Raw genomic sequence first — 14399 nt, forward strand, 5'->3', positions numbered from 1 at the left:
CCTTATGGGAGAAGTCAGATGATTTATCAGAGCCTGAGAAAGTTCCTTCTTTGTTCCAGCTGTGTGTTGCATCACTGCGAGGACGAGGCTGTTTTTCAGCACAGCTGTGTTGCACGATTGTTTCACAAGCACAGGTTTACATTGTTCATCTCGTTAGGAAATGGGCATGTAGATTTGTGAGTTTGTTGCTTTCTTTTACCACTGATAAGCTAATAAGTTTCTCCTTTTTTTCTTTTGCCTACAGATAGCCTGTCCTCCCTGATCTGCTGCAGAAAGTGTGAGCAGGAACAGAGTGGCTGCCGTTTGCTTTTCAGTGTTGCCTAGCAAGCTTTAGCCGCCATGGCTGTGTCATTTAAGAAGGACCTTAACAAGTACAAGGATATCGATGAAGATGAAATCCTCAGCAAGCTGTCGGAAGAGGAGCTCAAGCAGCTGGAGACGGTCCTCGAGGAGGTGGATCCTGAGGTCAGGGCCCCGTGAGGGCAGGGGGGGCTCTTCAGTGGGAAAGGGGTGTCTGTGGGACAGGAATTGATTAAAATGACAGATTTATTTATTTTCCAAAGTAGAGAGTCCTTTTTCAAGTTATTGTCATTTCTTGTTGATTCTCCTTAAATGCCTTTGAACATGAATCACTAACTTTTCTGCCCAGATCCCAAAAATAACAGTATAACACAGCATACCTATGTATTTCAGTAAACATTTATGTCCCAGCTTTAAAATCACACTTTCCCACATTTTTGGGTTATTTCTTTTCTTTGTAGACCCATACTCCTCTCTAAAGCTTTTGTGACGAAAAGAAAAAAAAAATCTGCAGCACCCTTATCTAAGATGTTGTAGTAGTTTACGAAATATTACTAAAGAGATAACAAAATGGCTCTACAGCAGAATAATGCTTTATTTAAAGCTTTCATCTCATGAGGACAAATGGCTGAGTGCTTCCTGTTGGTCTAGTTAAACGGGGGTGGGGGGTAGCTCCTTACTCTCTTGCATTTAAGGAAATAGTAAAATAGTATTTTATAGTAAAGGAAGCATTGTATTTAATTTGATGCTAACAGGCTTGACAAACGTTTTACATGCATTCTTCTTCAGAGTTTCTATTTTTTATTCCTATGAATCTTATCTAAGCCTTTCTGTTCCCGGTGAACTGGTTTACGGCTCCATTTTTCGAGGAGCTTGTCGTCTAATTGCTATTTATAAACTCACATTTTAACATTCGCTCATAGCCTCTGGCAGGAATTTGCTAAAGGAAATTGTATTTGGTTGCATATTATACTGGGATTCCTCTCCTGTATTATCAAAAATAGTGATATATTTTCAAAGGGCTGTTACTGTTGTAATGGAGAATCCTTTCAATATATTTCTAGAACAGTCCTAAAGAAACTTAATACAGAAAATTGTATTGTAAAACCATCCATCTCTTTGTTTTTCTTTGTATAAGTGAGTTTTTCTCCCTTATATGCAAGAATAAAATGTTTTTTTTAGAAACAATAAGAAGTATAAACATGATCAAGGCACGTGGCATCAATGCTCCCTTTGTCCTCCTCTGCAGAACGCTCTTCTTCCAGCCGGTTTACGGCAAAAAGATCAGACCAATAAGACGGCAACTGGAACCTTCGACAGGGAGCGGCTGCTCAAATACCTGGAGAAGGAAGCCATGGAGTACAAGGACAGAGATGATATTGTGCCCTTCACTGGGGAGAGAAAAGGTGCGTGTCAGAGTTGTATTTAAGGCTCTCCTATAAGTTTTACTTGATTTTGTTCTAAATTGTTAAAAAATGCTGTAAATCTGTTTCCTTTTTTTACAAGAAAAGAAAAGTAAAACAGATTTTGTTAGATGGGATTGAACTTCTAACTCCAAAGTTTTTAGACCGTATATGTGCACGTTTCAAGAGTTGAAAAATATAAATCTAACCAATCGAAACATATCAACAGATCAGTGCATCATTTCCACGCTGGTGGTATAAAAACTCAAGTCTGCTGTTGTACCCCAAACACTGGTTTCAGCTCATCCATTAAAGTAAATTAGATAAGCCGTATCACAAACATTGGATGCTGGTCATTGATAAATAATTTATGACAAAAAGTTACTAGATTTTTAACTTGGGAGATTTTTTTCACAACTGTTTGGTAATGTTATAGAGAAACTTAATAAGATATATGTTGTTTTAATGGCATAGTCCAAACAGTCACTGTTGTTTTTCTCAGGTTCAGTTTTTCCTCTTGTCTAAACTCAGAGTTGGTTTGTTTTTATTGACTAAAAGATCAAGTGTTTATACTAAAGCTAAATCTGTAAGGATTTACCTAGAAGCAGATCTTGTGGAACTCGATTCATACATTTTTAAAAGTTTTTGTTTTTTGTTAATATATTTTGAGCCATGATGTCATCTTTTTGATAATGAAGTAGTAACTAGATGTTAACACAACAAAAGTTTGCAACAATGATGCTTTAGAGATTTTTGTGCCTTCTTTTGAATAAATACACCTGAGGAAGAAGAGGTTAGTCGCTGTCTGATGCTAATAACCATCATTTAAAACCAACACAGCAGTAATTATAGCTCCACCGTTCTTTTGCACGTACTATTAATGCATGTTTGCTCCTATATATTATAAGGTTATGGGACTCAGATGAACCACGTTTAACATGTTTTTTAATACTGGTAGCCAGTAAGTGTTTGTCAAAAGTCACACTGCTACTTTATTTTATTGTTTTAGACAAATTCAGGAGAAAAAAACTGACTGAAAGCGTTTTAGCAGCCCGACTGTATTTGTTTTACTGTATTTTATGCCATTCAGCTTCATTTCTATGGTTGTACGGTTTGGCAGCTGAAAGATATCCTTGATGGGATGCCAGCAATGATTGCAGTTCAGGGGAAATAGCCTGTTTTTCTCTTGTCTTTTATAATGAGTTCACTACAGGGAAAAATTCAGCAATATAATACTGGCTGTTAAGTTAGTTTTAAATTAGAGCTGCACTAAATGCTGAATCAGAGTTCTCAGAGTGGGACATCAGAGGGACTAGTTTTAAATTAGAGCTGCACTAAATGCTGAATCAGAGTTCTCAGAGTGGGACATCAGAGGGACCGTTTGGACTAAATTTGACTGGGATTTAACCTCCCTTCATGTCTATACTAATTGCAGTTCCTTAATGTTCGACATGCTATAGCTAATAGAGAAATGTGGAAACATGCATAAAAAGCCTGTAAAATTAGAGCTACTTTTAAACCATTTATTTATTTACCAACTTTTTATTCCTTCGGTATGTACGGGAAATATCGATGTTTTGGTGGCACATTTATCTGGATAGTTTTATGTTTGTGTGCAAAGCTGTAATTCTAGGAGGCCTGTCTTATAAATGAGCTATGTCAGCTAATACAGTGTGTAATATCAGATATAAAAAGCATTGCAGTTCTTCCCGTCAGTTCTGAAGCTTGTTGGGAAAAGCACAAAGGTGAAACACAATGGATGCTGTAATAAAATGCATTCTACGTGACGCATGCAAAGGCTTAAGTTTCCATCAAAATCTGTTAATGTCAACTATTTTTGGAAGGGGTTTCATCTTTTCCCTCAGAAGCAGTTTCTTAAATCAAGTATTTATGCCTATTTGAATTAAAGTAAATCCTAAAAGGTTTTCAGTGTTCTTATTTTTGGTTTACTCATAACCAATTAAACAAAACTTAGCTGTTGGGGGAAAAAATGACTTAAAGAAATGTCCAGTAAAGCGATTTGTATGGAAACGGGAAGCTATTTACAAGCTGAAATCATTCCAACTATTTATGTTTTATCATAATTTTTATAAGCTGTGTCGTATTCTATCAGTCTTTAATAAAACAGGAATCTAGTGCTGCAACTAACGGTTATTTTGCTAATTGATTAATCTGCTGATTATTTCTTTAGATTAATAATCTGATAGCAAAAGCTTCCTTAGAGAAGATTTTTTATAAAAAAAAAACAAAAAAAAAACGTTTCCACTCGTGGAGTTCTGGATAGAGCTTATTGACAGACAAAATTTTTTTTTAATCTTAAATGCAAAAAAGTTATATACATTTATTTTTTTTTACAATTTTGGTATAAATACTGCTCTAAGTATGTTGCTCTGTTGGCTACAGTCATGTTTTAGAGTCTCTATACTCCAGTAAATGATTAGTTACTATTATTAGTAATGATTAATCTGATTAATTGTTTTAGCCCAACAGGAATCCCCAGCCCACTGGGTGATTTGTGACTTTTGTCTCATGAGATTTAATAGGTTTAGGAAGGATGTTTCTCTAGCTGCAGAACCAGATTAACTGCTGTAAAAACTGAAAGTACAGCCTAATTCTTTCAAAACATCTTATGGGATTTATGGTCATTTAACCACTTTTTAGATGCCTTCTATACAATGACAAACAAATACAAAGAAAACTACAGGAGTAACAATGCTTTATGGAAAGTCTCCTACACTTTCAACAGATTCAAATCTACCCTCTCTGCAGAGGAAACATGGAGCTGACATATTTCCCTGATATAACCACAGAGAGTCAGGAAATAAACTTTCTTTTTGCATGTGTGCAATTGCTCCATATGACAGCATGGAAAGCTAAGATCATTGTTGGCTGGTGGTTCTGTGGAATGCAGTGAGTTCCCTCCCCCTTGTTAAATTCACCCCCTGCTGATATTAAATGTGATTTTGAGGGTCTGAAAGCTCAAGATTTAATAAGGTGAATAATGTGGGTGGAAAACAGCTAAATTCACATACCATAGAAACTACATCAGGTCTTAATTACTTGATTCCAATGTGCTTCTATGTGCTTATTATTTGTTCTTTCAGTTGCTTTAGAGTTTATTCAAGGCGTCTTGGCCTCATTAACTCATGCTGTGGTCAGTGAAGCTGAGAATCTGTGTTAAAATAAAACAGAGGTTTTATATCTAGATATTGTGGAAATGTGTTTCTTTTTTATATATTATATGGAGTCAATAAATAGCATTTTAGCCAAAACACAACTCAGTTAATCTCTCTTAGATACAACCATCTTATGTATTTAGCTACAAGGAATGCTAACCTGTGCAGAAATGCCTAATTATGCATTTTTAAGCTCTATAAAAGCAGCAACACTATTCTGTGCATCGTGAAGTTCAGGTTTGTGTTTGTGTTAGCAAAGAAAAAACTGTAAAGCTTTAAGTCTGTTTTACAGAGGAGTCTCTTTATCTTTTGTTGGGGATCTCAGAACCAGAAGGATAAATATTGTTTTACAGTTGATCCTAAAACAGCCGAGCAAAGCAGAAATGACTGTATATAAGGGGATTACAATCTAGTGGATCCATAGTTTGTTTTCCTGTTCCTTCAGCCTTCAGGCGGTACTCTTCTGGTCCAGTTATGTGATATTCTTATTATCCATTTAGCTATGGATTGTAATGATCACACAGATTGGGAATAGTTAAGTTGATGGCTGTCTTTTGTCCCCTTCTCTGGGTTAAATGCTGCCACAGAGGGATTGGCTCTCATTGCTGCCTAATGACTGTATTTACTGTTTACTTGCTTTCAGGAAGTGCCAGAGCCCCCACAGGGGAGCAGTTTAAACAGTGTGTGTGACTCGAATGACTTTGAAGGAAGAGAAAGACTGAGGGCCCGTTGTTGGAGCTGTTTTGTCAAAGGGAGCTGGCATATGGAGAGAGAGCAGGGAGCTCTCTGTCAGCCTTACATGCTTGTTGCCTCAGCAGTGCACTTTAGATTAGACTCCAGCTTTTGTTGCATGACTTCCTTTGCCGTGTTGGTGTCTTTCCTCAGATAGGTTGCCAAGGAAGTACAGTCAGAAAGTTATGGCTCCGTTGCACATAGCTTAGTTTGGCTCACCTGTTGTTTGTTGGATGTTATGTGAAAATTTATGCTTTTTAGGGGAATGCCTTTTCTTTACCTGGCAGTAATTAGATTTCTTAAAGCTGCTCTTATAAGTAAATAATACAGAAAATAATAAAGTATAGTCATTTTCTTTTTTTTACTCTGTTGATGAAACTGGGAAGTGGTAGCCAGATTCATATGTATGGCTATGTTAGCATAATTTTGTAGCTTTAAAGTAGCTTTTTAAAGGAATAGTACACCCAAAACATGATTAGCCTTCATTTTCTACTCACCCCCATGCTGAACAACACTCTGGAGTACTTTTTTGATATCTCAAATGCATCTGGAGATCTGGGAGGCTTCTTGCTGTCTGCTGACATTCAAATAATGGAGGTCTATGGTGCCCGAGACAGAAAGGTCCATAAAAGTCCACAAAAAACGTGTCAATATTCCTCCATACTGCTCGTCCAATGTATTCCAAGTGTCCTGAGTGGGTAGCATCCAGAATTTACTCGAAACGAAGTCATTTAGAATGTTTTTAGAGAATAAACAGTGGTGTATAGGATTTCCTGAAAGCGCGCACCTGCGAGTTCACGACTCTACGGAAGCCGGCAGACCAAACCAGATGAAAGTGCGCATTCAGCGTCTGCTCTGCCGATAATGCAAGCGTAGAAGAAGAAATGTGCTGTTTACCTGTGCAAAGAAAGAAACAACGAAAGAAAAATGTCTGAGGACTTCAGTGTTGAGGAAGAGCATGAGTTCTTTGCCGAGCTGAATGCGCACTTTCATCTGGTTTGGTCTGCCGCGGTTTCCGTAGCGTCGTGAACTTGCAGGCGTGCGCTTTCAGGAAATCCTATACACTACTGTTTATGCTCTAAAAACATTCTAAATGACTTCGTTTCCAGTAAATTCTGGATGCTACCCACTCAGGACACTTGGAATACATTGGACGAGCAGTATGGAGGAATATTGACACGTTTTTTGTGGACTTTTATGGACCTGTCTGTCTCGGGCACAATAGACCTCCATTATTTGAATGTCAGCAGACAGCAAGAAGCCTCCCAGATCTCCAGATGCATTTGAGATATCAAAAAAGTACTCCAGAGTGTTGTTCAGCATGGGGGTGAGTAGAAAATGAAGGCTAATCATGTTTTGGGTGTACTATTCCTTTAAGCCCTGAATGCTAGCCTAGTAAACTAGCCCCAACAGCCAGCGGCCCTAGAACTGGTGGGCCAATCACAATGCAGAGTTGTGTTTTGGATTTCTGGATGCAAAACAGACGGGGTTTCGAGGGCAGGAGGATAAAGCTGCATAACGCTGGAGAAAGCACAACAAGGAAGATGGCAACAACTATTGAACAGTTCTCGTTTGACTCAGCTTTGGAATCGGTTATGGAAGGATTAGACTTGGGGTTTCCCTTTTCATTTTACCGAGAGGCTGTTTGTTTACACTCCCCCACCAGCTTTCTGTCACGCATACTACGTCACAGTCAGTTGCGCTCATTGGACACAGTGTTGGCCAATAGGCACAGACAGCGGTTTGAAAAACGAGTTGTTCTCATCAACCATCTTCCGATGTCTCATTCTTGTTATACTTGTTAGTTTATAAATCACTGAATGGCTTAGCTCCAAAATACATCAGGCTTGTTGACACTTGATCAACCACCTGGACTTCTCAGGTCTCAAATCTACTGAATATTTAGAACCAGAACCAAAGAAGGAGAAGCAGCATTCAGTTCTTACCCTCCATTAATCTAGAATAAACTCCCAGAAAATTGTAAAAGTGCTGAAACCCCCAGTTGCTTTAGATGGAGTTTAAAAACATATTATTTTAGAGAGGCCTTTGGCTGTGCTATCTAAACCTTTTTTTTTTTTTGTTAATTTGAATGATTTGCTTGTATTCTCTTTATTTTGTGTTGCCTCTATCCTACTTTTTGTTTGTTTTTGTTTTTCATCATGCACAGCTCTTTGAATCACTGAAATGTGCTTTATAAATAAACTTGCCTTTCCTTTTTTTTTTTTTTTTATAGGTAAAGCTTTTATCCCGAAGCAGAAACCAAAAGAATCCTTCCAGGAAGTAGCCACGACCCTTGACCCAGAATTAGAAGAGGCGCTGTCCAGTGCCACAGATACAGAATTGTGTGACCTAGCAGGTAGGAAAACATTTCAACTAAGCATCATCTTATAGTGCTTTAAATCAGTATAACATTTGATGCTGTCACCTGACAACCACAGACGTTTATGTTTTTGGGTTTATTGAGTTTGATATGAAAGTTCAACACAAAGTTAAGGAAGGAAAATAATACATGATAATAAGTAATTATTTTAAAACAAAGAAATCTGATTTTATAATGCTTACAAAAACAACAGTCAATTTTAGTAATGCAGTTTTAAGCATTTTTATAGGTGCTCCATGAGGGCCTAAGAGGTCTGTTATAAAACATTAGCTAACAAATGACTTAATAGAGATCAGGTAACATGACACAGGAATCAGTATAGAAGTTTAAAGAAGGGTTATAAAATAATATTTCATTGTTTCACCAACTATTTAGTATGTGATCTGAAAATAGAGCTGAATTAAGCTAGGCGAGGTCATCCTGTCATGTAAAGCAAATGGAAGACTGAATCTGCCTGAATCTTTTCATCTCTGTGGGAAACTAAAACTTACTGACCTCTGGATGTTAATGACTAAAATTCTCAGCTCCTTATGCAGTTTGCAACAAGCCATGTAAAGGACAAGAGACGAGAGCTGGAACTTTAGTGCCACGCCCTTTAAGTCACAGAAAGCTGCACATCATTTCTTTAATCAAACATAGTGGTGGCAGCATTATTTTGTTTAATGTTTTTTTTTTAACCTGGAGCAGAGAAACTGGTTAGAGTTGATGGGAAGATGAATGGAGTAACTTACAGAGCACTGAAATACAAGCTGTCGAAGGTGGACTTAAAGGTGCAATGTGGTTAAAAAAATAAATAAAAAAAAATAAATGTTAAGAGCGACCTAAATGATGTCAAGCCTTTTGGTCTCCAGATGTGGGAACATTTTCCTCCAGCTTTATTATTAGGAGCTATAGGATGTGTTTAAAGGAACATAAATACTCTTGCAGAGCTCTGAAGCGCTTAACCACACAATGAAGAACATGCATATAGTCTACATCTGTCTGGAAAAATACAAGCTGTTATTGTCCTCAGCCTTTCCTCCCGGCACTGTCTTTTATTCTGTTTGTTGATGGATGAGAGAAGAACAAAAAAATGGGCTGACTGCACAACACAACACCTCCCATACACAATGCTATGCCGATTAGATTATCTTTAATCTATATAGATTACCTTTACACTGAAGTCCAGAATGTATTCATACAGGGTCATTTCTCACCAGTTTTTCTCCTTTGGTTTGCAGCTATTCTGGGCGTGCACACGCTTGTCACCAGCAATCAGACGTATGATGGAACTGGAAGTAAAGAGGGATACAACGGTGAGTGCAGTGAGATTTTCCAACTCTTTTAAAAGTATCCAGAAATTGTGGATACTGGAACTGCTGGGTCTGTTTCAGATGTGATCAAAGGCGAGAAGATGAACCCTGTGTTCGATGAGCCTCCCAACCCCACCAATGTAGAAGAAACCCTCCAGAGGATAAAAAACAATGACAGCTCCTTAACCGAGGTCAACCTTAACAACATCAAGGTACTCGGAGGTCAAATTCTCAGTTTTCACTCATTTTAGTTGAAATTTTCTCAATACAAGCTTTTTTTTTTTCTTTCCCAGAACATTCCCATTCCCACACTGAAAGACTTTGCCAAAGCAATGGAGAACAACACGCATGTCACAAAGTTCAGCCTGGCAGCGACACGGAGTAACGACCCAGTTGCTGTGGTGAGATGAGGTGGTTTGTGGGCTTTTAATGGTTCTGTCGACACATGGTAGCTGCATATTTACGCCTTTTTTTTCTCCCCTCCTTTTCTGTCTCCTCCAAGGCATTCAGTGACATGCTGAGAGAAAACAAGACGCTGCGAAGTTTGAACCTGGAGTCGAATTTCATCACAGGAGCAGGAGTGCAGGCTTTGGTGGATGCATTGCTAGATAATGACACAATCACCGAGATCAAGATAGACAACCAGGTACTCTGCAAAAAATATAAATTTAACTAAGTCCCTTTTTCTTAAAATAAGTGCATTTTTTCTTCAACTGAGGGGGAAAGGAAAATACTATGGAACAAGACAATTTACATTTAAAATAAGAAAAATCTATTGCATTGTCTCATTTCAAGTGCATATTATCAAATTATTTCATTTTAAGAGCAAGAATACTCCTTCCATTGGCAAATCTGCTTATTTACCTGCTCAATTTAAGGGTAAATACACTTTATTTAAGTCATTTTTACTTTTGTCAATGGAATGAGTATTTTTACGATTAAAATAAGATAATTAGATCATATGCACTTGAAATAAGACAAAACAATTGTGTTTTCTTATTTTAAGTGTAAATTGTCTTGTTCCATTGGCAAGATGTCTCTTTTACCTCCTCAATCTAAGAACAAATGCACTTATTTTAAGAAAAAAATGACTTGTATAGATTTCGATATTTTTACAGTGTGTGACACATTGGCTGGTCTGGCAATTTCAGACAGTGCTGATCTGCTGGGACTTAGATAAACAATCATCTTTCACATTTACAAAAAGTAGTATCAGGGACAAACATCCAGTGAGTGCAGGGACTGGGATGACTGGTTTGAGTTGGAAAAATAATGGCAGCAGTAGCTCTTGTAACCAACTAATCGAATCAAAGGCTACATTCACACAGAGGCCTGCAGTGACCCAAGTTCAATGCGACCCAGGCCACTTTACTATGTGGTCCTGAATCTGATCTTTTCAAATGGGACCTGTGTGAGAACGGCCAGGTCACATTCGTCCGACCTGAACATCATTAATACTCAACAAAGGTCACTATTTTGTGTCTTTCTACGCTGATGCGGGAAGAAAGAAAAAACAATCATGGCGGACAATGATGCAGAGAGCAGTCTTTTTTTTTATTTTTATTTTTTTAACCATCTTGAAAAGACTGAGTTTTTAAGGTTTTGAAAGATCGCTAGATGCGCTCCAGCACTACCATCCACGTTTACTTCCATAAACACAGAGCGCGCTTGTTTGTGATGTCATTGCGTCCTCTAATTGGCATGCAGGAAACTTTCATTGTATGGATGCAGTTCACACAGGAGATCACATACAGTTTGCATATATTTGGAGATCTGAACTGCATCGCAAAAAAACAAAAATGGATTTCATAAAAAAATGTGAATTGAGCATTTAGGCCTGCAGTGTGACTTAGCCTAAATGTGTTTAAAACCATGAAACCCTGAAAATGTACACTAGCTGCTGCTACTGTTGGTTAAGATAAGGAAAGACCCTGAAGGCCACAGTTTAACAATTTGTGGTTCAATAAAAAGGTTACATGGTGTTGCAGTTGCACTTTCAGGTCCAAACTTCTTCTCTGTGGCCATTATTCCTGAACCCTGTAAGGAGTTGTATAGAAGATGGTTGGCTCAATAATTCTTGGTATGTTCTGCCTTAAAAACACTACAGCATGGATCCATCCTGACTGATGGTAGCGATGTTTATCCTTGGTACTTTTTTGGGATCATTCATCAATTTTTAAAGGAACAGATAAGAGCCTACCTGAGTTTTGTCAGTTACCAGCTCAGCTTTCTGTAAGGAAGACCTGAATGTAGTTCTTTATAAATATAATCCAACTTATTTGCCTTCTTTGTAGTATGTTATATTAAATTTACAGGTTTAATGTGTTTTTTTAAATAAAATATTAATACAGGTTTTCTTTAACATTACTGGGTGCTTTATTCTGGTTTTTGTAAATGCACAAAATCTTGGTTATATTCTTACTTATAAATAAGTTTGTCTTTGCCCACAGTTGTGTGGATATCTATTTATTGTGCTCTGATGTTCTGACCTCGGTGTGATTGTGTTTTCCTCAGAGGCAGCAGCTAGGCACCACCACAGAGATGGAGATTGCTAAAATGTTGGAGAAGAACAACTGTATAGTGAAGTTTGGCTACCAGTTCACCCAGCAGGGACCTCGGGCCAGGGCTGCGGCAGCCATCACCAAGAACAACGACCTCGGTATGCTTCAGATACTGATTTTAATCAGGAAGTCATTAAAAAAAAAATAAAAAATCAGCTGGTATCTGTTAAAGTGGAAATGTCATAACGGGCTATTTTGGCTTCTGTCAACATCCTTTCTGTCTCCAGCAAACATCTGTCAACAGTGTCCTACTCTCCTCTTTCTTTTAGCTCCTCCCCCTGGCAGAACTGCCATTACACAGGTCTGATGCATGGGTGTGTCAAGGGGTTGATAATAACAGTGACTTCTTTCACTGAATGATGCATTCACTGCATTAACAGTCTGATTACTGAGACTAAGTGATCTTGAAGAGTGACGACATCTCACTTCTGGTTTCCTGTACATGCTGACACGCTGTTGAAATAGTTTAAACTTTGACCACATAGTTGATGACTCACTTTTCCTTTTTAAGATTGACTAACAGACCTGTGGAGGTTAAAGACGACACAGCATGCTTACTATTATTTTGCTAAATAATGTTTTTTCTTTGTTGTTCTTTTTAGTCCGTAGGAGGCGAGTGGAGAGGGACCAGTAGGGACAGCGCTTCCTTTCTCCGAGCCAATTCTCTTGTTCATCTCATCGCATGGATTAAGTTCAGCCGTTGCCCTGGTCTCATCTCACTGTGTGGATGTTCTAGTCCTGTGCCAAACTGTGGGGGCAAGGCATGCTCTACCTGAACAGTACATCAGAGAAGAAGAAGGGGAAATAACTGGAATCGCCCGCTCTCTTTCCACATGTTTCTTATGTTTGTTATTGTTGTAAATCTCATTAGTTTTTAAACGTGACATTTCAGCTGCTCTTATTTTGAGCCTTTATATGACCTGTCCCTCCTTTTACATGTTTCTTTCTTTTATACGACGCTGTAAAACACGTGAAGCAGTCATGCGCAGCAGGGAGTAGTAACATTTGGAGAGGTGTGCCGTCCTTGATCAAAGCGTCATGTTGAAACAATGCGTGAAGTTCATGGTTAGCTCTGATGACTCCTGGCTCTAATGAAGCAGAAGCAGCATGAGGCAGCACAGACCCTGCCATTTGCAGGTGTTGTTTAATAAAAGCCTCTTGTAAAGCTGGTATGACCGGACCTGGTGTCAGTCTGAACTGAATAGACAGGATTATATGTTAAAGTCACACAGATAACCTGGGTTTATCCCCTGCTGTGAAATATATACTGTAATTATTGTTTGTTCTAATCAAACTAAAGTCCTTATTTTGATACAGTTGCTATTTTAATGTTAATTATGTTGATCGAAAGAATAAAATTTGGATGAGAATGTTTAGGATCAATCTAAAGGGGGCCTTTTTTTGCAGAAAAGAGTAGAAAAATGTCGGTAATAAAGGTTTAGAAGCTCAGACATGCCAAAGACTAACACTCACAGTAGATCACACGGTTTTAACCCCACAGTGCGAATCTGAGGAACAACTACAACAACAACAAAAAATCTTGTTTAAAATATATATATATATATATATATATATATATATATTTATATTTGGAGGCTTTAAAATAAAAGGATGCTACTTCTGCTTCTATAACATGTTCATTCATAAAACAAGGGTTTTGTAAATTTGTCACAATTGCTTTCAGGTTCCAGCTGCTTGTATTTTTATTTTACTCTGCATCACAGTTTCTATTTTCAGTTGAAACTCTTGGCTTTCCCCCACACTGTTGCCACTTTAATGCTCATTCTCATGTTCAGGTGCATCACATCAAACATCTGTTTGACTAACCTGCTTCAGATAGTTAACCAGGACTTAATTAGGAGTTACTTGAACCTTGTATATTCTGTTAATAGGAACAATATGCTGGCATGACGTCCTCACTTATGAACATCAATTTTCTGTTTACCAAAAAACTTCACATTCCATAAAAAAAACATATTTTTACTGTTTTGTTTTCTCTGTATTTTTTTTATCCGAGCACTTTTTTTCACCTCGACATCCGTTATTTCCTCCTAACATTACGTTTTTACATTCCTTTGTTCTCCAAGTCGTCTGTTGTTCTTTTTTTTCCTCTTTTGCTCGGGCCTGTTGGTTGTTCCTGGATGCTAACATGCTTATTAACTGTAAAATACCATCTCAAAAAAAAAGTATGCACACAGATACATTTGTGTATCACATAACCATTTTTTTTGTACCTGAACTCAACACCCAGATGTCAACACAAGGAATGTGTATTATAATATAAAGAAAACAGGTTAAAAAGCACTGCTGAATATAAAATATCCTCAACAATAAATGTTTATATATACATCTGATGTGCTTCTTTTGTTCTTTTACACTAGGATTTTGCAAGTTGTTTTCCAATTAATGCATAAATGTGTTTGTCAAGTTGTATATATATATATATATTTTTTTTTTCTTAAGGAAACTACATAATTTGTTTTTAACTCAAAAAATACCTTTTTTATGTGTTAACTGGAAAAAAGATAAGCAGATGACTGCCCTGGTTCATGTCT

The 14399-nt window shown here is 37.6% G+C and overlaps 1 protein-coding gene across 2 annotated transcripts in view; it reads left to right on the forward strand.

The window, feature by feature from the left end:
• Positions 1 to 13394, forward strand: part of tmod3 (tropomodulin 3) — an 18080-nt gene extending 4686 nt beyond the window's left edge. The window contains exons 2-10 of one of the 2 annotated variants that reach the window (XM_015375641.1): positions 245 to 465; positions 1550 to 1706; positions 7845 to 7967; positions 9212 to 9286; positions 9365 to 9495; positions 9577 to 9684; positions 9786 to 9929; positions 11798 to 11942; positions 12447 to 13394. In XM_015375641.1, the coding sequence (XP_015231127.1) occupies positions 340 to 465; positions 1550 to 1706; positions 7845 to 7967; positions 9212 to 9286; positions 9365 to 9495; positions 9577 to 9684; positions 9786 to 9929; positions 11798 to 11942; positions 12447 to 12478 (1041 nt within the window). In that variant the 5' untranslated portion in view covers positions 245 to 339 and the 3' untranslated portion in view covers positions 12479 to 13394. The remainder of the gene's footprint in view (positions 1 to 244; positions 466 to 1549; positions 1707 to 7844; positions 7968 to 9211; positions 9287 to 9364; positions 9496 to 9576; positions 9685 to 9785; positions 9930 to 11797; positions 11943 to 12446) is intronic. The other variant, XM_015375642.1, reaches the window with a different exon arrangement.
• The last annotated feature ends 1005 nt before the right edge of the window (positions 13395 to 14399 follow it).

Source organism: Cyprinodon variegatus, unplaced genomic scaffold, assembly GCF_000732505.1.
Source record: "Cyprinodon variegatus isolate N-32 unplaced genomic scaffold, C_variegatus-1.0 Scaffold122, whole genome shotgun sequence".
Taxonomy (NCBI): Eukaryota; Metazoa; Chordata; class Actinopteri; order Cyprinodontiformes; family Cyprinodontidae; genus Cyprinodon; species Cyprinodon variegatus.